At 32.6% G+C, this 27,158-nt stretch overlaps 1 protein-coding gene across 1 annotated transcript; it reads left to right on the forward strand.

Moving 5' to 3' along the window:
* Positions 1-5,194: 5,194 nt before the first annotated feature.
* Positions 5,195-19,861, forward strand: LOC132754007 (cholesterol 7-desaturase nvd-like). Its single transcript, XM_060744595.1, has 6 exons — positions 5,195-6,129; positions 13,786-13,974; positions 16,155-16,333; positions 16,698-16,826; positions 17,353-17,526; positions 18,065-19,861. Exons 1-6 carry the CDS (start codon positions 5,685-5,687, stop codon positions 18,230-18,232), a joined length of 1,284 nt encoding a protein of 427 aa, XP_060600578.1. The 5' UTR covers positions 5,195-5,684; the 3' UTR covers positions 18,233-19,861.
* The last annotated feature ends 7,297 nt before the right edge of the window (positions 19,862-27,158 follow it).

Genomic DNA, 27,158 nt, shown 5'->3' on the forward strand with positions numbered 1-27,158 from the left:
TTTGGAAGTTAGACACTGCAAAATGTCTGATATTGGAAGTCACATTTATTCATATAAGAAGGAAAAGCATTACATTTTGGAAGTCATCAGCAAAAACCATCGCAACATAAGAATCGCAATATGCATCGCATTTCTTCAAAGTATGCAATAAATATCGTGAATCGCATCGTTTTGAAAAACAAATATCATGATATGTATCGTGACAGAAAAAAATGGCAATGCACAGCCCTACCGGAGGGGCACCTGGGGTCTTCCTCCACCAATAATTTGAATAAAGCTGGAAAAAAATCAACGAAAAAATCTCGGCGGGACACTCTAGGATGGCCCGACTTGAGTGTACGGTCGCCCATATGGGCCTTCAGGGCCCTCAATTCAATTTGGGGGAAGCGGGTCGCTACCCTCAGCAGGGGGAATTTTAGTTTATGGGGGGAATTTTCCTCTTTTTCTTTTATGATCAAATATCAAATTTATTTAAATATCAGCTTTTTTTTATTTACATGCATATTATTTTTTTTAAAAATCCCAAATAGGTAACACAAAACTGTTCAGAAGTGATTGATAAGATTTAAAGAAAAGTTTATAACACCTTACACCATCAGATCTTTATGCTGCTTAGCTTTCTCTATGATTTCCCCCCCCCGGAAAAAAATAAGCATTTAGAAACACATTCAGACAAATGTCTCCATTTCCACTAATATGAACAATACATGGACCTAAAGTGAATTGTATTCATAAACCACATTTCTAGTGTTCTAACACACCTTTTAATAAGGCAAAGCTTCCTTTTCTTGGCTTTGTAAAACATTCGTAAAAATTGGCATCGCGAAAATATGTGACAAATGAAAATTTTTTTGTTTTCTGTTTACACATCCACAATTCTAGTTGTTTTTGATGTAAATTATATAAAATTAAATTGATTGTTTATTATAAGATCGTTTTTCATCAGTTATTTCATAAAGTATCATGAAAACAAAACTTACAAGTTTGTAATTTACGGCAAAATTTACCGCGGTTGATGTAACATTTTGAAGACAAAAAAAAAATGATTTTATGAATAAACAATTTGAAATTGAATTGTTGATGGGTATTGTGATTTTTTCTGCATATTTCTGTTGAAATTTAAGCATTTTTACAGGATGAAAGGCCAATATGTGACGGTAGATTTTGGGGAAAAAAAAACAAACGGAAACGTGCAGACATGTACTGTACGATATTCCGCTTACACAATAGCCGTCAAATAGATGGATTTTAATTTTCAAAAACAACATTAGTTTTCATTTTTCTCTTTAACACCTTATATGTTTTGAGGGGGAATTTTTACCTCTGTTAGGGGGAAAAAAACATACTATTTTGGTGGGGGACTGCGGCCGAATATCGGCCGCAGATTTGGTTGATCGAGGGCCCTGGCCTTCTGCGGCGACCTTAAATAAATGCATCAAAAAAAGAAAATAGCGAAAAATCAATCAACACCAAGATTGTGTGTCTGGACGGGAACATATTCCACCGCTTATCCCGCTCATAGCTATATATCACAATCTTATTTCACAGCTTAAGATAAATACCACATTTAAACAGGTATCTAGAGGTAGTTTCTGAAAGTTTACTATTTAAAAATTGAAAAGTCAAAAACAATAGCCCAAAGTCAAAGTCGCGAAAACATATGTTTATTACATACTTGGCTGTTAATCTTTCATGTAATATATATCGACTGGTGCAGGTTTCTTTGAATAATAATACTTTTTGAACAGAAAGTGACCAAAATGTCCGGCAACTAACGTCACCGATGTTATTAATATAACAAGACTCCTCGGCCTCCAAGATTTTTTACCCATTTTCTTGAAACGGTGTCTTGTTAAATTTACATAATGTGAAAGGGTGCTGTACCAACTCTCGCAGCGGTTACTTCCCTTTATAAATACACTAAGCCGAAGAATTAAGGGGAGATCACTGTGTGGAGATTGGTGCAGTGGTCTCCCTTTGTTATTTTTTTTCCGTTTTGATCATTTGTGAATTATGTATAAAGTAACTTTTCACATAATTCATAAATAACATTTAGTTCTCTGTTATTCAAAATTGAAAAGAAAAAATCAGTAATATTATAATGTAGATGATGGTTTATACAGTAGATCTAGATCTACAATTAACTTTCTAAAAATAAATAACATATTTCAGTACATGTATTTGTATACAGTTTAAAAGTACACGTATCCAGACGAGTCAAATGTTTCATGAAAATCAAACTCGAGAAAAATGAAATCATAGGCCCTATGGTTGAAAAAAAAATGATTAGGCCTATCCATGTAAATGTTTTGTTTAACTGAATGGCAAAGATCTAAATGAGTAAAAACTTTTATCCACAAAATATTATTTTTTATTATATATATATCTAATAAATCTAACCAATCGACAATCTGCATTTGTACCTCGTGATCGTCCAATATATTCCCGTATTGGATCCAAAAAAAAATATTATTTACATATGGACGGTTGGGTCCATTTTACGTGCTGTAAATTTATAATTCGAAACGCTTCGTTAGAGCGACATGAAACGCGCACGTTAAAACGTCGGTTTTGATGCTGTAAATTAATATTTGGAGGATGAAAAACCCTTATCTTGTTTATGTTACTTACACAAACAATTTTATTATAAAACTTAATTACGATTATTTTAAAATAATCTTGGTTTAGGTAAACATTAACCTATAGCTCTTCAGCGCTTCTTATGTAAAATTCTTCCAAGTATAATTGCCAATAACCGTAAATTATACCATACCCAGACTATGGTATAATTTTCAGTTTTGAAGATCGAAGGAGTAAGTGTTTCTGGGCGGAGCTATAGGTTAAAACAGATACACCATTGGTGCGTTGACGATTAAGGCATAAGAAAGGTCACGTGATTATGGTATAATTTACGCAAACCCAGAAATCGTCAACGCAGCAATGGTATATCAATTACTTAATTCTTCCGGACGCGTATAGTCGTTATAATGATAGTTTTTGAGCAAATGAATTGCACTCGAACGTAGGTTAATTTTATTGATATAAATAGAAAAAATAGAAAAAAGATGTCAATACAGATAATTTGTTCTAACATAGATACCCTTATACATAATAATATACATCGTATAAATAAATATAGCCTTTTTGATTGTTTAAATTAAAAATAATGCTTCGGAACGCTTCCGGACGCTAAATTTTTCGGGATGCTTTTTCGCGAGACCGTACACGTTAAAATTCTACCGCATTACTCAACGCAGTGAGTAGCATTTTTGCATATTTTGACCTCAATTTGGTAATTAATGTGGATTGCAGTTTGCAATGTGTAAATTACTCTTTTTGTTCACATTTTCAAAAAAAGTCATGAAAATTAGAATAATAACCGAGCCATGCTGCTCAAATATAGATTGCAAGTATACATTATATATGAATTACCTGCTGAAATTAATCAGTTTAGATAGAACAGAAGTAACATTATTTTTAGAAAAAGAATACAAATATATGTTCCTAACATGTTGACAAATGAACTACATTCTTACCATAAGGGAGATAATTCAATTTGCAATAGTTTTAAGACCAATCGTAACTACTTCCCGTAAATAATGGATAGCTAATATATATATATGTGCAGCGTATATATAACTGTAAACATGTATTGGATTAATAAGTCCAACTTTATACAGCAATCGGAAACTTCGGCGAAAAGATTCTATTGCATAAAAAGGGCAAATAAAATGGCAAACCAAGAGATTATCCATGCTTTTGAGGAGGAAATTATATAAACCTGTCACATTGTTGAAAAGGATTTCACATCATGTGTAGAGCTATGAACTTGACCTAAAGATCTCAAAATAAAATCAATTGGCAATGGCAATCCTATAGATTTCAACAAACTTAAGCCTATTCATTCTCAAGTGATTGTTTGAATATAAGGATTTCAAGAATTTCAAATTAATTGTAACCTTGACCTTTGACCTAATGCTCTCAAAATCATTAGGCCATAGACTTTGACTTTACCAAATACCATAAAACACGGCTTTTTTTCATCTCCAGTTTTTAATCGCACATTTTATCAAGTGTCACTCTGACCTTGAGTTTTGACCTTACCTCAAAACCAGTCATTTCTTGACAATGACAATGTCCGAAGTTTCAAATACCACAGCTTATTCATTTTCAAATAAATTAATTGGACAAGAATAAACGGACGAACATACGAAAGTTAACAGTTTCAAAAAAAGTTACTCATTTGCTCTCATTTGCCAAATAGTGAAACAAATTTTGCTTCTGTTGCCTTTTTGACAATAAGTATATGATAGTGATTCAAATGTTTGCATGTTAACTTTTTGCTACGTTTATGACATATAATTTTACATCCTGTACTATTTTCCTCAGGTGATTAGCATCTAACATGCTCTAAAACCATTATTTTAACATTATAAAACGAACGTTGGCCCTTTCTAAAGAAGGAAATACTGTACATATATATATCGTTGCTAAGACTAAAAAATGTTTAAAAAAGAATGAATTAACTGGCTAAATACATTTTTGAAGCTTTTCAAAATTTGTAAACATTGTTTATTTATTTATTATAATTTATTTCTTGTTTTTCTTTTGGTGCGGTCTCTGTTTGGGGATAGTTTTCTTTTATATTTCACATACCGGTATCTTTTAATTTATTTTTCTTTTCTATTTTCCGAATATTTCTGACGTACAATTTTATAAATTATTTAATTGGTATCAAAAGTCGTTGATCACATTCAATGAATTTAATGTAAAATCGATTTTATGACACAGAAATTTATCTCACATCATTTTATGTTAATTATTATCTTTTAATAGTTTCTATTTTCGGATATTTTCTTTGAAAAAAAAAACATCAGTTACGACATGCCCAAGCAAGTGTTATGTTTTTTAACGCTAAAACGATTTACCAATCAAAAGTAAATAATAAAGTATGTTGTTCAACACGTTTGCAATTCTGCCCAATACGGTCAATTTCTCTGTTTAAACATGAATTATACAGTTAATTATTAAATTATTTATAACGTCGATCTTTATAACACACTTATTGACCGCAAATCTATATTTGATCTTTTAACAAAACCATCTGAATGCCTTTAATATGTACGCGGTGATTTCTCCAGGCAACTGATTGTAAACAAATACACACGATTGTACATGTCTGACATTTATACGGGTATATACCCTAGTTAACGCGTTAGGAGCATTTTTCTACTGTTGAAAAAATTACCGACGATAGCAAAATTTCAAAATCGATCAACGCTTCGCTAAGTTCATATCTTATTCATGCAAATTATTATTCTTTCAAAATTGCACGCTTTAGAAAAAAAAAATAGTAGAACTTTGACAAACAAAAAGAAATCAGTTACGCAATAGGCTTAACCAGATTTATCTTAAGATAGTTTATTTAAATCTGTGATGACATTTGGAACTTACTTAACCGATCACGTGGTGTAATTTTCCAGTATTTATTGGATTTGTTCCTATATGAAGGTGTGTATTTTATGAAGCTGAGCATTAGAAGTGACATCTGAATAACTTACTTCCGAGATTGTAAATGTAACTAAACGTTGGCGTATTTAATTGACTTAACGCGTTAGAGCAGTCGGTTGTACATTTATAAATAATTAAATACTATAATAAATTAACTCGGCTAATTAGAGAGGATGTCTATGTTAAGTAGAAGTGTAATTCTGTGTGTTTTGATTTTTGCGGTATCTGCATCGGTTACAGAAAAAATTCTAAAGATACCGTTATTTGAGGTTGGAGAATTGTGGATCAATTCCGTTTATAAACTGAATGAACGATTAATTAACTATATATGGGATATAATAGATATTTATTCCCCGGCGTTTTACGTGTCTCTGGCTGTTCTTACATTTGCCATTTATCAGCTCTATGGATTAGTGTTCCGGCCTATTGACAGAATACGAGTTCTTGGGGACTTAGGGTACCTACCCGAAGGTAAATTCACCAAAAAGGAAATAGCAAATGCCGTAAAGAAGCGACGAGCGCTCGGGGATATTCCGCCAATTTATCCGAACGGATGGTACGGCATTTACGAGAGCTGGCGGCTGAAGAATGGGGGCTCGGCAAGCGTTTCCGTTCTTGGTAAGTCAAATACTTATCGTTCTTTCCAATTAAATTGCATATCCTCATAAATATGACATGCTATTAATATCTATGATCAGGTCAAAATTGAGGAGAAAAGTATTTTTTTATCGTTTCAGCACGTGATTGTCGTGCATGTATAGGGTGATTAAATTGATGCTTAAACGAACTTCAAGTTGACTAAGCGGCAAATTATGTCGGACTGATATATTTCATTTGAGCCGCGTCACGACAAAACCAACATAATGGGTTTGCGACCAGCATGGATACAGACCAGCCTGCGCATCCGCGCAGTCTGATCAGGGTCCATGCTGTTCGCTATCCGTTTCTCTACTTGTTATAGAGTTGGTAAGCGAACAGCATAGATCCTGATCAGACCGCGCGGATGCACAGGCTGGTCTGGATCCATGCTGGTCGCAAACCCACTATGTTGGTTTTGTCATGACACGGCTCAAATTTATTTTGTTTTTCGGTAATGTTTTCTTCGTTTCATGGCAAAGAAAACGCCTGCCTAGATAGACCTATGTTTATATCTATGTATACATATTGAAACTCATTAAAAACAAATATAATCTAAAAGTCTTCAAATACCACCTATAGAATAAGATAATTTATTACTTCAAAGCATTTTTGTTTACATCGTTGCCGTTTATACTACTTTTACTATACGATACAGCCTATTGCCACTTAGAACAAAACATTTGAGCCGTGTCATGACAAAACCAACATAATGGGTTTGCGACCAGCATGGATCCAGACCAGCCTGTGCATCCGCGCAGTCTGATCAGGCTCCATGCTGTTCGTTTACAAACCCTATAACAAGTAAAGAAACTGATAGCGAACAGCATGAATCCTGATCAGACTGCTCGGATGCGCAGGCTGGTCTGGAACCATGCTGGTCGCAAACCCATTATGTTGGTTTTGTCGTGACGCGGCTCATTTGTGGCTTGGCATATTAGGCTTAACAAAAACACGTAGCTTCATAATGTAAAAAAAGTTAGCCCCGCCTATTTACTACAACAAAACCATGCATGTGTTTTTGCGTATTAATCTAGGTCTGCCAGTCTATGAATAATCCCGTAGTAGTAGATAACCAGTCAGTCAATTTGGAAAGGTCCATCCTTACCCTGCTGATTTTTTTATCTAACTGAATTGCCTTGTCTTAGATTTATAGAAATTGAGCTGTCAACAGCATAGATCCTGGTCAGTGCCAGTATGGATATTCTGGTTGACTGGGCTATACATGTATACTGTTGGCAAGGATTAATCACTGCCGGTGCCGGCATGTTAGGGGGTTAACAATGGGCGTGAGAGTCAAACCCTAACCTAACAAAACATGTAGGAGATCAAGAAGCTTTAACAAATTTAATGTCGGTTCAAAAATATTTGAAGTGGATAAAACGTCATACTATGCTGACAGTACTCTTCAAAGATAAAGATAATTTACAGGGCATTTAAATCATTTAGGCAAGTGGGTTACATTAAAAAGATATTTATTAACGGTATTAGGTCTTGAATGAAATCAGGTCACGTTATATTGACTAACGGCTTTCTATAAATCTCTTACAAAACAAACAAGATTATTGGATCAACCTATACTAGTTGTAAAGTACTTTTAACGTTTAGGATACAACTCACGCATACTAGTAGATACTTTTTAGCATATCACATATAAGACGTATGTATATGGATTGTTCCCTATCACCATGAAAAAGGGTGTTTTTTTGTTTGCTTGCTTGCTTTTTTAAAAAGATACAATAGAAAAAGAATGAAAAGTTTATTTAACACTGTTCAGTTCCATACAATATGCCAGCTAAAAAAAACCAACAACAAACGTAAATATAAGACAACAGTGACTTTATACACTGACCGAAATACACCTCCATATTTGCATGTAAATAACACTTTTATTAAGCAATTTGCATTATAATACATATTCGAAGTAAAGCATTTGTCGAGCACACAAAAAAAATGTTTAAAATGTCGAGAAATGTTTTCCTTTTCGCAAAAGAATTGCCAGAAAAGTGTTAACTAATGTTGTATTATAAGATTTAATACCCGAGAGAACGTCGACGCTAATTAAATAACCAATTTGTGAAATATACCGCGTCCAACAATGTTCATTAGAAGAATGAGAAAATCAGGTGTGCTTTACTATTCAAAATATAGCTAATCAATAAACTGCGCCGATATACTTGAAAAGTAAACAACAATGCCGTGCGTTCATTCATTATTAAATATTTCAAAACTTTATTAGAATAGGCACACGCCTTGTATCAACCCACCATTGAAACATCACTAGAAAGTGTATATGATCACTTTAAGAAAAACAAACAAACAAATAAATAAAAAAAGCAATCGTTTAGGTAACGCACCCATTTTCACTCTGATCTTGAACATTCGGCATAGTTCGACATTTTCCGAAGCTATGCATAAGGTTCTCAAAAAAATGAGTTTAATCGATTTACCGTAAGTGAAGAAGTCGGCCGATTTCATACAAGATTGTTTTGGATGAATCAAGAGATGAGTTAGTGTACACTAGCTGGGACAAAAACTGTATTATGTTATTCAGGTGCACATAAGCAAATCTTCATTATATTTGACGTTTGCAGAGTTAACTTTTCAAATTACAATGCTCAGTACAAACCAACGTAACTGTGTAATCAGTAGAACACTCAACGTGGAGTGAGTAGTACACTAAACGAGTATTTCGTCACTTAAAGTGGAGTCGTAAGTGCACTTGTATGTACACTGATCGTGGAGTCCATAGACTTTTAACATGGAGTCGTAAATGCACTTGCATGTACACTGAACGCGGAGTCCCTAGACACTTAAAGCATGAACTGGTCAATGCACTCAAATTGGAATTTATAGTAAACTTAATGCCATGTCCTTAGACACTTAAACGTTAAGTCTTAATACATTTGACGTGAAGCCCCTAGTATCTTGAAATGTTAGAATAGCAGGGTATCGGACTTGTACTTCTCGAACAAATAATGTTAGTTCGAGACCAAACTGCCATTCTATCAGAAACTACGCCTATATTTTGATAAGAAAATCAAAAGAAAAAGATTCATGTTTATCATATTAAACATTGAATTGTTTTTATTTATTTTTTTGAAAGGACAGACATGATACGTGTTTGTTTCGTCATATATGATGAATTCTATTGTATAATGAATGACGAAAGTCTTGTATACACTTTTGATGTACATGTACATTTATATTGCTTATTGTTTATTGTTCTGGGAAGTAAGTGTGTCGAGTGGTTTTAGAAATAAATAATAAAACCATTCCGATGACTAAATTACAATTGTAAAGATAGTATTATACTGTTAACAAATAAACTTTTACGACCAATTAAAACAATTTTTGACCAAACAATTAGAGTTAGACTCCATCATTCATGTGACATGCACTTTAAAACATGTTATAATACTGCACGTTTGTTACGTCGCTTTTCATCGGATAATCGTGACGTAAATATCATTAGTTATAAAATATTTGGCAGTGCAAACAACCGTTTATAAACGGCAATATAACACCAAGGGCTATTAATTCCATAATGAATTTATAATTCTTTAGAGGAAAAAGTATGATTTCCTCATAGTTTGACAGCAGTCATTATATGATCGTATATAAACGGCTGATTGCAATATAACCCTTAGCTAGCGTCTGGGTTAATATTTACAAAAAGAACCGTTGATATAAGGCTATATAACTGTCAAAATTTTAAGACTAATAATACAAAGTGTTCTATACCAGTACATTATTAGTTAGAATAATTGTTGACAGGTTATATGGCCCTATATAAACGGCTCGTGTTATATTGCAAACGACCGTTGATATTCGGCCATATAACCTGTCAACAATCTTTATAACGAATTTATAATACTGCGAACTTACTTTTTTAGAAAAAAAGTGAGATTTCTTTATAAATTGACGGCAGCCGTGTATATTATTAGTCATAAAGATCGTTGACAGGTTATATGGCCCTATATAAACGGCTGTTTGTAAATATGTGCTGTCCTTGTTTTTATAATACTGCACGTTTGTAACGCCACTTTTCATTGGATAATCGTGACGTTTATATAGTTTTTCTTAATACTGCACGTTTGTAACGTCGCTTTTCATTGGATAATCGTGACGTTTATATAGTTTTATATCCACGACTGCTGTCAATTTATAAAGAAATCTCACTTTTTTCTCTAAAAGAAGGAAGTTTGCAGTATTATAAATTCGTTATAAAGATTGTTGACAGGTTATATGGCCGAATATAAACGGTTGTTTGCAATATAACCCTCGCCTGGCGGCTCGGGTTATATTTACAAACAGCCGTTTATATAGGGCCATATAACCTGTCAACTATCTTTATAACTAATAATATAAACGTCACGATTATCCAATGAAAAGTGACGTTACAAACGTGCAGTATTATGAAAAACTATATAAACGTCACGATTATCCAATGAAAAGTGACGTTACAAACGTGCAGTATTATAAAAACAAGGACAACACACAGCGCAAATTTAAATCGTCTTTTTAACGTTATTTAAACTTCGTCACGTTGATATTAACATGGCAGACAAAACATACACAAATAGTAAACTATAAATTGATTTATCATCCTAAGACTATAAGTAAGCAATATAATACCGGTATCGTTCACAAAAGTTTAAAGAGATAATGGGGGGGGGGGGAGTCTTACATATTTATTGTGAAATATTTTCAGCAGGCGATAGATTTTGACCGCACGTATGTAGTCAGTATCTTATATTAGTCATTGCCTTTTTTGTGTGACGTTCCCCGATTGACAAGGAATAAAACTGTTTCAGCAAATTTTTAAAGTTCAAGGTAATAAATATTGTGAAGTACAACAACGTAAACTTTTGTAAAGATAAAAGGTTGTGAAATACACATCGTCTTCTAATATCCTGATTAAAGTTGCTGCTGTAATCATTGAGGATTAATTACCGATAATCCCATTCTTAAAAGAAACAACACTACATAGTATACCTGAACATGTACACATTTGATTGATTAATTTTGTCTATTCACTGTATGTCAATCATCAGTCACTGTATTATTTTTTATCAATCACTGTGCATAACTTATTGTATATATCAGTCACTGTATATCAGTCACTTTATATCAGTCAATGTATATCAGTCACTGTATATCAGTCACTGCATGTGTATCAGTCACTGTATATCAGTGACTGTGTATCGGTCACTGTGTATATCAGTCACTGTGTATTTCATGATAACGTTATCATATTTAGAAGAGAAATAAGTTAATGTCCCTAAAAGATATATTTGTATCATATTTATATACTTTGTACGATGTCACTGTTTCAAACGATGCTATGATAAATATATGGAGCTAACAGAAGCAGTTTTGTATTCATGCAACATATAGTTATACATTTCATGTCACTTCATGTCGTAATATATGACCAGGTTCTTTCAAATATGGTTGAAAACAATATTTAAACCGACAATACATTTCTAAAATTACACAATTACATTTGGCATTGTATATTCAAAGTGACATTTGTAATGGTAATTTTGAAGGATTGTAGGACACAATTGATAATTTTACATCAATCACCACGAAGGCTATCTTTTGAATGTTTAATAGGAATTTCTGTTCTTTTGAAGTAATAACAACGATTGTTTGCCTTTATATTAAATGATAAAAAAGGTTTTATATAGAACTGTTTTCAGTGTGCAAACGATTCAGTTAGGTAGATTGTTTATCACGAGTTTGTATTTGTTTACACGTGATACATACTATTGTAACACATACTATGGTAATATATCATTATTGAAACTTTAAAGTGCATTCATTCTATATTTGGGAATGACTATCTTCAGACCGTAATGCTCGTAAACTAAGTATTGGCAGACATTTTCCTCGCCAAATTAAAGCCCAACGTTATTTATACTGCAATTTCTATGATCCATTTTCGATAGAATATAGAAATCTTTTAGTCGTATGGTATATGTAAAATAATCTTGTATTGCATCTTTGCTTGCGTTTCGGAATTCCAAAATGTCATGTGCGACGCAGATGATCGTGTATTTGACACCTTTGTTAGTCATATTATTGCATTACGTCTAATATTGCACGTACGTTTAAGACTGTTTAATATTTCAAAAATGTCATTTAATCTGCACACATTCCGAGTAACGAAGACGGGGTGAATATAAAGTATTTTGTTAGTGCTTTTATTTGAGACACACTCCAATTCAAAAGGAAATATGCATTATAGGGGGTGAAATAATCGATTTTAAATACGTGCACAACAATACTGCACAAAGGTGTCACGTCCGCCATAAAGTTTGTCATATAATTAGGCCTATTGATTTAATACATTTAATATAAACTACTTTAAACAGCACAAATGTCATACTATGTTATAATGTTATGATTATCTTAATCAATTACTGTCAATTACTGAAATTAATATTGTACTATTATAAAGACATTGGACTCCCCTTTAAAGTAATTATAATAAAATCATCATTGAATTAATGTTTAAAACTTGCTAAACTTCGGGTAAACCCTTCACTAAACTTGATGAGAAAATACTTGATAAATGCATTTACTAGTATCTTGAAGTAATTAATACTCTTATAACTGGCCAGACGGAGAGTGAGCAGACAGGCTTTAGTGCCTAGATCTACTTCAAATTTATCACCATTTGAAAATATATATTAAATATGCGTTAAGAAATAATTGGCGGCACTTTAAGATTAACAAACATAGAACGAATAAAGCACTTCCGATAAACTCACGTGACAACATATGACGTCAGTATGCAATGCAATCACATACCAGCAGTCATGGGACATTGACGGGTAGAAAGAATATAAATCAATTATTTATGAGGCGCACCATTAACAAATCAATATAAACTGTTCTTAACACTTGTTAAAACAAATATAATAATCATAAATCACTGTGTGCAGACGACATTAAGATCTTTTTTGAAATTTTACAAAGAAAAAAAAATTTAGTTTTGCACTAACACGTAGTTTTTCAAAACTTTTTAAACGAACTTTTCATTTCTTATACAAAATTTTTTTTTATGTTTTTTTTTTTTATGGGTAATATAATATATTTGAAATTTTTAAATAAAAAATTTAAAATTTTTAAAAAAAAAGCCCGTTTACTCGAAATTATTTTTTGGGCCCTTTCGTAATTACGGAAAGAAAAAATACCCAAAGGGTGTTCAAAACACCCTTCTATAGCCACTAGTTTTAATTTTAAGCAAGTAGTATGGTACAAAATTTCGGGAAAAGCACAAGTTAAATTGGGCTATGGGGTTTTTAATGAAATCATTGGACTTTTAATTTCCCAAACCCAATTTTGAATCCTTCCCATCCCACAGGATTGGTACAGTTTTTGGGATAGTGCAAAAAGTAATTGTAGAAAAAAAAACGCTATAAAATAAACATATACAAAAATAATATATTTTTTGTTTTTTTTTTTATATCTCTTTATCTTTTGGGGGAAAATAAAAAGCCCCGTATCTATCCTAACACTGTGCCGAGTCCCTGTGCTTCCTACAGCATATAGAACATGCATAAATACACGTATAATTCAATCAAGTTCTAACTATTATCTTGCGTGTTTCAATTTTATCTTCAGGTCAGCAGCTCGCAGTGTTCAGGGATGAAAAAGGCGAATCACATGTGCTCGACGCATATTGCCCGCACATGGGAGCCAACTTAGCTGTCGGAGGTCGAGTTGTTGGAGATTGTATAGAATGCCCTTTTCACGGATGGAAGTTCAGAGGTCATGATGGAAAATGTACGGAGATTCCGTACGCAGATAAAGGTACCGAATTACAAAAATGATTCTTTTTTTCGGCTTAAAACACATCATTTTAAAACCTTTCAAACTATTAAACTGGGCATGCATATTCACACCCGCACTTAATCTGAATTACGTTAGAATTGTAGAGATATAGAAAAAAAATGTTTCCTGGTTGAATATGATGATATTCTGTGAGCAGTGTGACATACGTGTGACTGCACTTCCCCACAATGTATCTAATACTGTGGTGCGGTACAAATCCTCTTAAAACAGCACGTCTGTCTCCGTATAAGTCGACTAAATGCCGTTAATGCCGGTACAAAACCACTTAATAATTCCCTGATAACTGGGAATGGCAATTCTTTTAAGACTAAATCCCTGGAATTATTTAAATCTCTTGCAAAACCGCGCATTGAAATAGATATCAGTTGTGAGATGACATTTTGATCATAGTATATCCGAAAAAATGAGATATTTTTGTACATACATGTATACATGTATACGTTTGGTATGTTTTGACATGTGTTATTAGTCCCCTACCAGTTTAACCGGAGGGGACTTTAGGTTTACCCTCTGTCTGTCTGTCTGTCTGTCTGTCCGTCTTTCTGTCTGTCTGTCTGTCTGTCAGTCCGTCAGTCCGTCCGTCCACAAAACTGGATCCTGCGATAACGCAAAAAGTACTGAAAATAATTTTATGAAACTTGATATATGGATAGATGGCAGTATAGATTATGCACGTCTTTTTCTTTTCTTCCTATGTTGAAAATTATGGTTGTTATGGCAACAAATAGTCTGAAAATATGGCAAATTGAACACATAAACTGGATCCAGTGATAACTCAAAAATTACTAAAAATATTTTTATGAAACTTGAAATATGGGTAGATGGCAGTCTGGAGATTATGCACATCTTTTTCTTTTCTTCCTATGTTAAAAATTCTGGTTGCTATGTCAACAAATAGCCTGAATTTCAAGATTTCTGATTTTAATTTTTCAGCCTTTTCACTATAAGTTCTTTATTTCTTAAGGTGTTTACTTCAAACTTTAAATATAAGTTTCTGGCCATCAACCACATCATATGTGACAAGGTTTACAACTCTAGCACAACAAATATCAGTATTACCTCCCTTGAACTTAGAATTTTTATGAAAAAAAAAGTTTTTTTTTTAAATAATTTCTTTATTTCCTAATGTATCTACTTCAAACTTCATATATATGTTTCTTATTATCACTTAACATTTTTGAGGAGGTTACATACTCTAGGAAGACTATTTCCAGGATTATGTCCCCCCTGAACTTAGATTTTTTCGAGAAATTGGTATTTTTCACTCCAACTTCTTCATTCCTTATAGGATTTACTTTAAAATACCACATTGTAATAATATGACAAGGTTGTTTATTTCCTTACTAGGCAGGGAAACTTAACACATTACTGTGATATAGACACACTTAGAACTCAAAAGATCTATGTTCATTCATGTAATTCATTCACTGGTAAAATTGAATGGCCAATGGCCCATCAGAATGTTGCTTGGGTTCTAACCGGTAGGGGACTTATGGATTGCTTGCAATACTATGATAATTGCTTGTTTTGCCTTATCAATTTTCATAGTTATGCGCAAACAGATAAGGCTAGATCTTTGACAAGAACTCGTGTTGATTGCACATGTAACGATGACTATGACTATAAATTACTAGAGAACAAAATGTCGTGTTAAACATGTATAACGACAAATTAATGTACGTACGGAAACTAAGTTTAATAGCTCCTGACGGATGTGACGTATGTCAAACCGGGACTATGGCGGCGGCTGTGAAGTATGTCAAACCGGGACCAGGGTAACCTATGACATTCCAACTAGCACAGAACGATACAATGATCGACCGACAAACTAATATAAACATTCCTCGAACTGGAGCAAACTAAACTTGCCCTGGACCTCAGCAAACTAAACAGTAAAAAAATTCCCTGGACCACAGCAAACTAAACAGTTTATACATTCCCTGGACCAGAAAAAACTAAACAGTTAAAACACTATATTGACCGGGCAAGCGGAACAACTAAAACGAAAATACAACAAAGTGGTCAGTTTTCCGTATTTTCCTGTTTTCGCCGCCTCGCGAAGCAAGAATACGACATGGCACAAATTAGCCACCATAGTCTACAGAATTATTAAATCATAGTATATTATTATCCTTCAGTTCCTGATATTGCCAAGGTGAAAGCATGGACAAGCATGGAAATAAATGGTTGGATTTATATGTGGTACCACGCCGAGGGTATCGAACCTAATTGGGTCCCGGAGGAGATAGAGGAAATAAAAAGCGGAATGTGGCAATACAAGGGTCGTACAGAACATTTTATCAACGCTCATATTGAGGTTTGATTTAGTTTTATATGATGTGGATTTATTTTTTCTTTGATTATAGTTGAATAGAACATGTACTTAATATTGGCTTTATTCGCACTGTGAAATACGGTCTTTATACAGCATGCACGTAGTCCATTTGTACCGAAGGTTCTTTTCACTGTTATTTTAATTTATCAGACAATTATTTGATATTTAGCTCCCAGAGTTTTTATTGATTTAACGGCTTGATTCTACTTTAAGATATTTCAATGTCTCGAGGGAGTATTCCATTATGCTAATTATACATCCAATAAATAATTTATTACCTTTGGAATATTCTCAAAGCAGGTATCTATTCCTACTCTAATTACATTTGTCTTCCTTTGCTTTCCAGGAAATTCCTGAAAACGGTGCCGACGTGGCCCATCTCAAACAGGTACATCAGCCCTTCATTGCCGCTGGCATTGATCTTGTCGGCATGTGGAATAAATATCTAAGTTGGGGTCAAACCCCTTTGGGCGGAGCATGGAAAATGCCGATCCTGAGGACATATTTGGGGCACTTAAATTACACATATCTGACTCTTTTGGGTTTTGCTTTCCATTTTTCTCCTTAAAGTCAGCAATCAGGTGGGGTTTTTCTATTAAACATATAGTCTTACATTTACATTACCGGATGAATATTGCTGCATTACGCATTCGCGTTGATGATGTCCCTGGTCTTGCATGCTTTCCCATCAAATTCTCTAACACCCCGTACATGCAAATGTATTGTCTAATATATACCACTTTTAACATCGACTAATTAGCTGAAGGCAAATATACATGAACCATTGTCCATATGGGCTTAACATAATTATTTCTTTGAGGAAATTATTAAATACATGTAGTTTTGTAAACTACTAAACATTATTTTGCTGCGTTATTTGCGTAATTATAAAAACAAATTTCTGTTATTATAAATTATTGACAATACTTTTCAACTATATATATTGAAGCATTATAAATATGTATATTTCCCAGCTTTATATCTACATTATGTATTTTCAGATAGGGCCAGGCATTGTATATCTGAAGTTTGACAGTTTCTTCGGAAGGGGTGTTTTCATCCAGTCTCTTGTCCCCGTGGAACCGATGGTTCAAAAACTCGTGCATAATATCTATATTCACTGGGCCGTGCCAAATTTTATAGCAAAGTTTTTCATGTTTGGAGAAGCTATACAGGTATAATACATTTTATACAACTTGAAACTTTTATATTTTTTTTATCTATAATAATTCGTGAACTTCGTTTATTACTTAAAACATCCCTCTATGTTAAAATACAAAATGGGTACCCATGCCACGATACAGAACTGCGTTTAATCCGTATGAACTGCTGAATTTTTAAATGAACTTGTCTAGCGTTCATTGTTGGAAATGCCCTATATAAAAGTCAAGTCTGGTCTTTATAAACATAATCTACCGGCATGTGCAGGCTGACCTGGCTCTTTCCTGGTGACAAAGGTTAATCATCTTAAGTTTCAGCAGGGTGAGCGTATAGTAGCCTGTTAGTTCCTAGCATTTCTCGCTCAAAAGATAAAGTTCTTTGGATTTCATATGTGTAGGAAAGACATTCAATATGTTTATTACTAGAATTTAAGCGATTTTTACAACATTTACTTATTACTTATTGATTTACTTCTGCAAAAGTATTTTCTTCAAAGGAAGATAACTTATGACTTGCCAAATTCAATAACTGAGTTATGATCGTTTATTGCAGGTAGAGCGTGACATCATGATTTGGAACAATAAGAAATACGAAGCAAAACCGGTTTTTGCTAAATCAACAGAAGATAGCCTGATTGCCCGACATAGACGCTGGTATACGCAGTTCTATTCGGAGAACAGCCCAAAACTTAAGTTCCAAAAAGACTCGCTTGATTGGTGATCAGATGTAAATGTGATAAGGCAGTAGAGAAAACCATAGCTAGGCTGTGATGAATATTTTAATTCTAATTTCCTGCTAGTACAGGAACACGTTGATTTATTGTATTTTATATATTATTTAATTTAAATCTTTGTATAAATATTTTTAATCATTACGTCCAGGATGTCACTCGGTTTCATCATCATCATCACCATCATCATCATCATCATCTTCTTTATCATCATTGTCATCATTATCATCATCATCATCATCATCAACAACAACAACAACAGTCCTACCACAAACAACGCTAAATCATCATCATCATCACAAACACCACCACTACTACTACCACCAACAACGCTAACTATTTATCATTATCATCATAATCATCATCATCACACATCATCATCATCACTATGAAAACAACAGGTTTGTCTCATCACCAATACCATTTATACATCATTATTGCATTGCAGCACAAGTACAAGTACATGGTATAATGCCTTAAGTCGACTGTAAACAAGCTTGTTAAGACAAAAGTTATCGAAAAGATAAGATAAAAAATAACGTTTGCTCAAATACAATAAAAGTATTAGATTTTTTAAAATGACATTTATTAAATGAAGTTATACAATGTTGGCCAATGTACATGTGTACGTGTGTACGTATATTATTATCTGAATCATTTTTATTTATTTAAACTTGGATTAAATCTTAGATATTTGTAAAGTTTGTTTTAACCATAAAATTACTAATGTCAAACAATCTTGTACGCACCTTTATCTTCCAGCTTTTGGGGTACTGTAGATAAGTTAGTGTGAACTTTAGGGACTTTTTTGTTATATTAGTATATTTATATTATAATGATTTATTTTGGTGCACTTTTACATACGCTCTGTGATACGTTATAAACATTTTTAAACAGGTAATATATGGCTCAGTATTGTCCATACTCCATAGTGTCAAGTTTCATTTATTTTGCCATAACCACTGCCCGCTGTAAACATTTCAAAAGTCCTTATAATGCACACATTTTACGGCAAAATATACATGTAAGAGTACATATAACATTTAATGCGATAAAATATGAGTATTTTGTGCTGTTTAAAGTTATGGCATTTATTATTTTTAACTGTTTAAGAATAATAAACTAAAAGTTTGGTATAAAGATTATCATGGTTTCCTTTGTGTACAACGAACAGAATCCAGACTATTCCATTTTCTTGTTTGTTATTTTGGTAACTGTCAAAACAAAAGTCGTTTTTTCATATTATATTTCCGAGTGCAATATAGGAAAATGGGAACATAGCATTAAAAACTTTAGAGGAGAATTGACAATGTACTTTTGTGTAATAGTGATTGAAAAAGCTGATAATATTATAAACAAACAAAAGATTGCCAATATGACCTGACAGACTGTATTACTATTATATGGGTGTATAAGTATATATAAATGTATATAATTATATACGTCATGGCGTGAATCCAGCGTTTTATAATTAGATCTATTGACGTACATCTTAGTCTAGATTTATATGCAGTGTCTCGAGTTAAAGTTAAACTGGCCAATCGATTACAATAAGTATAAATAAGTACAACCACACCTAACAGCTCGTTTGAATGCGTGCAGTTTCGTCAAATCCCGTTACTCATCCCGTTACTCATATTATATTTAAAAAGCGACAATAAAAAACAAACAAACAAATGTTTTAAGATATCTTGAATTGAGAGCGTTTCGTTTCGTATCGGGAAAAGAATACAATATAATATGCTGAATTAAAATGTTCAGGTGCACTTTATAATTTCTGCATATTCATGTGTTTTTTTTTCTTATAAACGGTACATGTCTTGTCGCAACGCGTTTTTTCTTTACTTCTCTATTGCATTTTACACTTTATATGAAAATTAACATAGTCACATGTGTTTTAACATGTATCTCCACGTGTGTCTAAAATATATTTGTAAATACTTACAAACAGTCACTTTCGCTCTGGACAATAATAAAGATTTTGTAGACAGTGTAGACCTTTTTATCTATTTTTATTAATTTATTTTTGCTATTTTTAAACGCCAAGTCTGACCCCACTGGAGTGGTTGACAAGTAAATGTTGAGCGCGGCGTTGAATGTTACAGGTATTATTTATTATTTATTTTGAATATTTCGTAGTAAATTAGCATTAACCAGCCCACCATCGAGGTCCAACGAGCACTATAAATATATATTTTCTACTTATAAATTTAAAATTTCACGAAGTCATGAAGAGTTAGGGATACTAGTAGTCGTTATTTGATATAAATTCTAACTTTTCTTAAACATTTATTTGAACAACATGTCTCATACCTAAATTTGTTTTCAGAATACATTAAATCTGCGCAGCATTTTACCTTAATTTGTTTGATTTTGACAATCTCAATATAAAGTGCCACATTCAAGCAGGGGCACATATACAACTTTTTAACCACGTGACATTTATGTAAATATTTTGTCATGTAAAAATACATCATAGTGTTAAAAGAAGCAATAAGCAATGCAACCCGTGTGATGTTTTCAGTCTCTTTATTTACATATTTTGCTGATGCTTTTCTACTTTGTTTTAATATACAATGCAATGTTTATTTTTTTACCTTTTTAAAAAAAAATCCGACGTGAATATCTGATATCCACTCTACAGTTTGTAAAATAATTGTTCATGTATATATTTTGTGTTAAAAATAATTAAAAAAAAACACGACATTACTCTGATAAATGTGTATAAATTCTTTATGGAACTATAAGAAACATAAAAAAATATATACAATTGGTATAAATCTTTACAAAAATGCATGAAATCTTTGTTAAAGTGTAAAAAATCTTTCCTAACATAAGTGGGCACAAATAATGTAAATGTGCATCAAAGTACGGACATGTATGTTAAAGTTCATGAAATATGTATGATGATCTATGTTAATATGTAGTGTGTATGATTTCTTTGATAAAAAGTATAAAACATGTATAAATATTATAAAGTATGAAATAGTTTTAACATTTTATGATGTGAGTTTGTGACCTTTATATAAATTTGCAGATGTCCTTGAAATTAAATGTATGATTAAGAGGATATTTTTTAGTTTGCGTGAAATATGGAATATATTTTCACTCAACATGATAAAATGCCACATATTTTGACGAGCCGGTACGGCGAGTGAAAATATGTGGCATTTTATCATGTTGAGTGAAAATATATACCATATTTCACGGAAAACGAAAAAATAACCTTTTTATTTAATTTCATTATCAAAGAAAATGGTAACGAATCCCCTTGCTTGCTACCAACTGCAATTGTACAGCGCGCAGTAATTTATGTGTAAGCACGTGCTGTTTGGCGCTACATTGTGACGTCATGTAAACAACTCTTTAAACGTCTGTAGAGCGTTAATTACTGAATTTAAGATATTGGCGTTCGGATTAATTTTCTTAGTTAGACCATTTTCTATCATGCTAGGTAGTTTTCAAAACAAAATTCAAGAAAAAGTTGTTTTGCATTTATCAGATTTTTCAAACAAAACGGCGAAAGAAGTCCCTTAAAATAAATATGAGTTTTGACTCCGCCCACTTTCATATTTATATTTCATATTTATTTTTAAAAAATATGAAATATATTTGACTGATATAGTACCATATTTCATGGGTAAAATTAAATAATTACAATATATTTATATAAATAAATGTAAACGAAGCACAATGTATAAACTACGGAAGAGTATACTGACCCCCCTTATATATTTTATATGCCTGTTTAAAATACGACGATACATGATAACAACATAGTTCGTACTGGTTTTTTAAAGTTATATATATAGTTCATATTGATCTTTTCTGTTCTTTGGCTACTATACTGTTAAAGATGCGTATTATAAACTTAAGTCTTTCTTAAGACCTTACTTTTATTTATAAGAAATATGTTTTTTCTTCTTTTTATTGAAATTCTACCTCAAGAAGCAGACGTTTTCTTGGAGTAAATGCTTTTATTTATTTGAAAACAGTATGTTTTCTAGGCACTATTTGTTTGACGGATATAGAGATGATATAATCATATATAATATATATATTCTTTACCTGAGTTTTTAGCTTAGATGATGTTTTATATGTTTCCTAAAATAAGTTGATCGTTATGACGGTACACGAGTATCTTGCCAGTATTATATAAAATATTATAATTTAACTGATATATATTATTATTATATAAATGGTATTAAAACTTTGAGTAACTTATACTATAAATATTTCTTACATATTTTTCAATGATTATACATGGGTTTTTTATATCAAAACGAGAAAAGGCCCATTTAATATTAATATAATAATAGATCCGACTTATTATACCATAAGAATCTAATTTAATTTATATATTCATACATCTTTTTTCATGAGATTCATATGATAAAGGCTAAAGTGTACAACTACTGTATGTTAAGATGAACATTCTGTTCTCTTAAATTTCCAAATATCATCGAAGAAACAATGCATAGTTGTGATTTATGGTAAAACTCTGCAAGATCTGTTTTAGATATTATATAACTTGTCTCTTTTTTAAAGATATGTTTTTTTTTTCTTGAAGGCATAAAAAATATATAAGTGGGGTCAGTATACTCTTCCGTAATAAACTGTATAGTAGACTATCACAATTTATTCTAAATATATTCAAGTTGTATCATAGTTTGGGGACCTTTCTGTTGAAAAAGTGTCAGAGTTAAATCGTATACATATACATGCACAGTGCGGTAACTGGAGTGCAGGTATCAGTTACCCGCACTCCAGATAAGCCCGTTGATTGGTTAATTTTTGCTGGGGTTTACTTTTTGTGACGGCAGAGAAGTGGAAAGGGGCAGAAATATCATATTCAAATGCTCGTTCATTGGTTCATTTTTTCTGTGGTTTCGTATTATGACAACAAGGAACATGCTGTCATGTTTGACTATGATTCAAAAGAGAAAGAACACCAAAACACTCGGCAATCTGATTTATACTCGGGGGCTACGCCCCCTCGTACAAATCAGATAGCCTCGTGTTTCGGTGCTCTTTCTATTACTTATTTATTAAAATTTTGACTGGTTTAGTATTGGACCGGGATGAGACGTTATTTTTGGAACAAGCTCTGTTTTCCAGAAATAGTAACTCGTTTGCTTCCGGTTACATCTTATGATAACACATATCACAAGCTCTCACATGTTTAGCTTGAATTAATATTTATTGTATAATTATACACATTAATTTACAGATCTAATCATCAAGGGTACATACAAAAGGATCTGGACCAAAAATAGTAATACCATAAGCTTAGGTCATTCCCTGAAATTAGTCAATTATAAGCTTAAAGTATTTAAATGTAGTTGTGTGACATCAAATTTCAATTAAGTTCAGTTTTATGTAATATTTTTAGGATTTTATTTTTTGGTTCTAATTTTTACGAACGTTGACTCTCAGATGTCGAGAAAATATCAAAATTTTATTTTTCATGAAAAAATGATGATACATCCGGAATATGTTCGGAAATAAACGAAGTTTGTCGATATTATTGCAAAAATACAATGCACATGTATTTATTTAAGAAAATATGCCATGGTTATCTAATTGTTATTTATTTTTGTTTTAGTTTATTTTCTGATCTTCAAAATCTATTTTACTAAGTGTATTTATTTTAGAATGGCAGTATATTATATATCGATCTTTACATGGTTTTGAATAAAATTATCTTTAAAATGAGTGTTTACCTATACATTTACACCTAGTTACTGCCTACTTATCGCTCTATTAGGCATTGATACATTGAGTGTTCCGTAATAAATCGGAATGTTTTCAAGGACCTAAACGCACGAACAAAACTACGATAATTTCAAATGTAAAACCTTCATACAATAAAGCCTTCACATAACGATATATACCGCTTATAACGATATACCGCTTATAACGATGCTTTACATTGGTCCCGACTCTTGTTGTTGTTGTTTTTTTGTTGTTGTTTTTTCAAATTGGATGCCTCTAGTATATAACGATATTCGGATATAATGATATTAAATTGTCCCCACCCTATGAATATTGTTATAAGCGGAGTTAACTGAATTTGTATATATCATTATTCATTAATAATCTTAGCTAATCTATATAGGTTATTCATCCTACCAAAATCTTGCAGGCATATAGGGAATGAGTAAAGTCAAAAATACTAGTGCGTTATATCAGTTTTGACTAAAGGCCCATTATGTCCCAGAAATGCTTTATTTTTATTTTTCAAAAGCTTTTTATTTTTTGTGTGCTGTAATAGTTTCCAAAAATACTTATCACCAACTTTTTCTTCTGTTGCATTTTGGTAAATAATACAGTTATAGTGATTTAGAATTTTGTTTGAAAGTCCATATACTATTCTTTTCTACGTTGACAAATAATTTCACATTTACTGCTACTTTCTACAGGTGAAAAGCATAGAACTCGCCTGAAATCATTATTTCAAAGTTAAAACTAGAAATGTGTCCAAAGGACACGGGTGCCCCCACTGCGCCACTGATCTGTCAATCTTATGACTCTAGGTCAAATATTTTTTGAAAACTAAAAATCTTTTACTTAGTAAAGGACAAGAACTTTACAAATACTGAATAAATCCACAAGCAAACCCCAAGGTGCATAAGTACACATGCTGACCAACATTCTTGTAAACTTTCAGGCCTACAAGTGAAATACTTTTTTGAGCTGATCCAGTTACCTCTCTGGCGTGGGTTCGATCCCCGGGAGATGCTTTGGTAGTTTAGCGCGGAGGAAGGTAGTATAGTACTGGTGTAACTCTCCAGGAACGATGGTTAGGAAACTACCCGCCTATATGACTGAAATACTGTTGAAAAAAGGCGTGAAATGAAGCAAACAAACAAACAAATTGAGCTGAGCATGAACAAGTTGAAAATTGCAAATTTATACTACTGTAAGTCAAGGGGTATAACTCTATCAAAACTGAAAAAAAAATCCACAAGCAAAGTCCCAGGTGATAGCTTCACAGTGATGTGAATTATTATTCCGGTTGATTCTAAGGAACAAATAACAACATAATGAAACAGTTTTGACTAAGTCAAGGGAAATAACTCTACAAATACTAGATAAACCCACAAGCGAAACCCTAGGTGCAAAACAAAATATGCTGAGCAACCTTCCCGTAAGGTTTAATGACTCTATGTCAAATCCTTTTTGAGTTACATGCGACACAAGTTGAAAATTGCAAAAATTGCAAAAAATTTCTAAGTCAAGAGCAATAACTCTAAAAATACTAAATAAATCTTGACAAAAATACCCAGGTGCACAACTGCACATGCTGATCAATATTCCTGTAAAAGTTTCATGACTCTAGGTCAAATACCTTTTGAGTAACATGCGACACAAGTTGAAAATTGCAAAATTTTACTAAGTCAAGAGCAATAACTCTAAAAATGCTAGAAATATCCAGACAAAAATACCCAGGTGCACAACTACACATGCTGATCAATATTCCTGTAAAAGTTTCATGACTCTAGGTCAAATACTTTTTGAGTTACGTGCGACACAAAAGAGAACGGACTGACGGACGGACGGAAGGACGGACGGACAAGGGTAAATCTAAATGCCTGCCACTAAAGTGGGGGCACAAAAATCATGCTTACCCTTTCTAAAGAAGGTAACAATATTCATTTCTGAGGCATAATGTGCCAATAAATAAACCATAGCTATGTCAAACAAGTCACGAGACTACTTAAAATTCATGATGAAAGCGATGAGAAATTCGAGTATGATTATAATGTTGATAATGATGATGATTATAAAGATGATGATAATGATAGTGTTGGCGGTGGTGATAACGATGATGATGGTAGTGATGATGATTATGATGAAGATGACGAGGGTGATAATGATATTGTCGAGTCACATAGAAGGTCAAAGATAGATAACTTAAATATATCCGCCTCATAATTCACGAAGAGTTGTTTCCCTTAACATATATAAATTAAATGTAAAACATTTTCTTTTGCAGTTAATCTTCTGTATTTTTTTCTTGAGTTTACAACGAGTGGAAACGTGTTTGATTCACTAGTTAACAGAATTTTTCAGCTGAGTCTTTGAAGAAATTTTCTGTTTGATTAACAGCGGGATATTGCACATATTATGTTTTAAGAAAAAGCTTCAATAATGATATGGTTCCTGTCTCCCTGAACGATGTTGTTTAACGATGGAATTTTTCAGAAGTGGGTCTGATTTTTGAAATCATTACGGATGTAAACATTATCAAAACACGATTGAGTATGAAATAGCGCGTATGTTAGGAATATGCAAAAAATATCAACGCCTAAATCTCAGGCTATATGGTCCTAGTCAAAATATTACTTTTATTACTTTGTTTACATTTTGCTGATTTTATTGCAAACAATTTCACATTCAGTTCTACTTTCCTCAGATAATAATTTAGCATCTGTTTTGTCTACAACCACTATTCAAACGTTATAAATCTCACGCTTTCTCTTTCTTAATGACATTGTTATGGCTTCTGTGGCATAATTTGCCTTAAAGCTCTCTTTTTTTATTTTCTATTTAACCATCCATATACTCCCTCTTAATTAATTCACTGTTTTATTGTTAATACATTAAAATTTCTGTTTACACTATAAAATAATGACTTAAAGGCCTGGGCGAGTTTTTGTTTGGTGCTTGTAATCTTTTTTTTTTACTACATGTATCATGTTTACAACTCAAGCTGCTGTAAGCGAAAACCAATCTTTTTCCTTCTTTTTCTTTTCACATCTGTGAAACAAATGTATATATTGGTAGTGGCTGAGCCGCCTCCGTGGTCGAGGGGTTAGAGTCGATGACTTCTAATCAAGTTACCTCTCTGGCGTGGGTTCGATCCCCGGGAGATGCTTTGGTAGTTTAGCACGGAGGAAGGTAGTCTAGTAC

This window comes from Ruditapes philippinarum, unplaced genomic scaffold, assembly GCF_026571515.1.
Source record: "Ruditapes philippinarum isolate M1 unplaced genomic scaffold, ASM2657151v2 ctg2015_1_1_1_1, whole genome shotgun sequence".
NCBI lineage: Eukaryota > Metazoa > Mollusca > Bivalvia > Venerida > Veneridae > Ruditapes > Ruditapes philippinarum.

What these genes read in the sequence shown, in the direction of transcription:
- LOC132754007 (XM_060744595.1), top strand. Translation starts at nt 5,685, where the DNA reads ATGTCTATGTTAAGTAGAAGTGTAATTCTGTGTGTTTTGATTTTTGCG. An exon ending in GATTCCGTACGCAGATAAAG is followed by an intron (nt 13,975 to 16,154) that starts GTACCGAATTAC and finishes ATTATCCTTCAG; the next exon opens with TTCCTGATATTGCCAAGGTG. An exon ending in TGTTTGGAGAAGCTATACAG is followed by an intron (nt 17,527 to 18,064) that starts GTATAATACATT and finishes CGTTTATTGCAG; the next exon opens with GTAGAGCGTGACATCATGAT.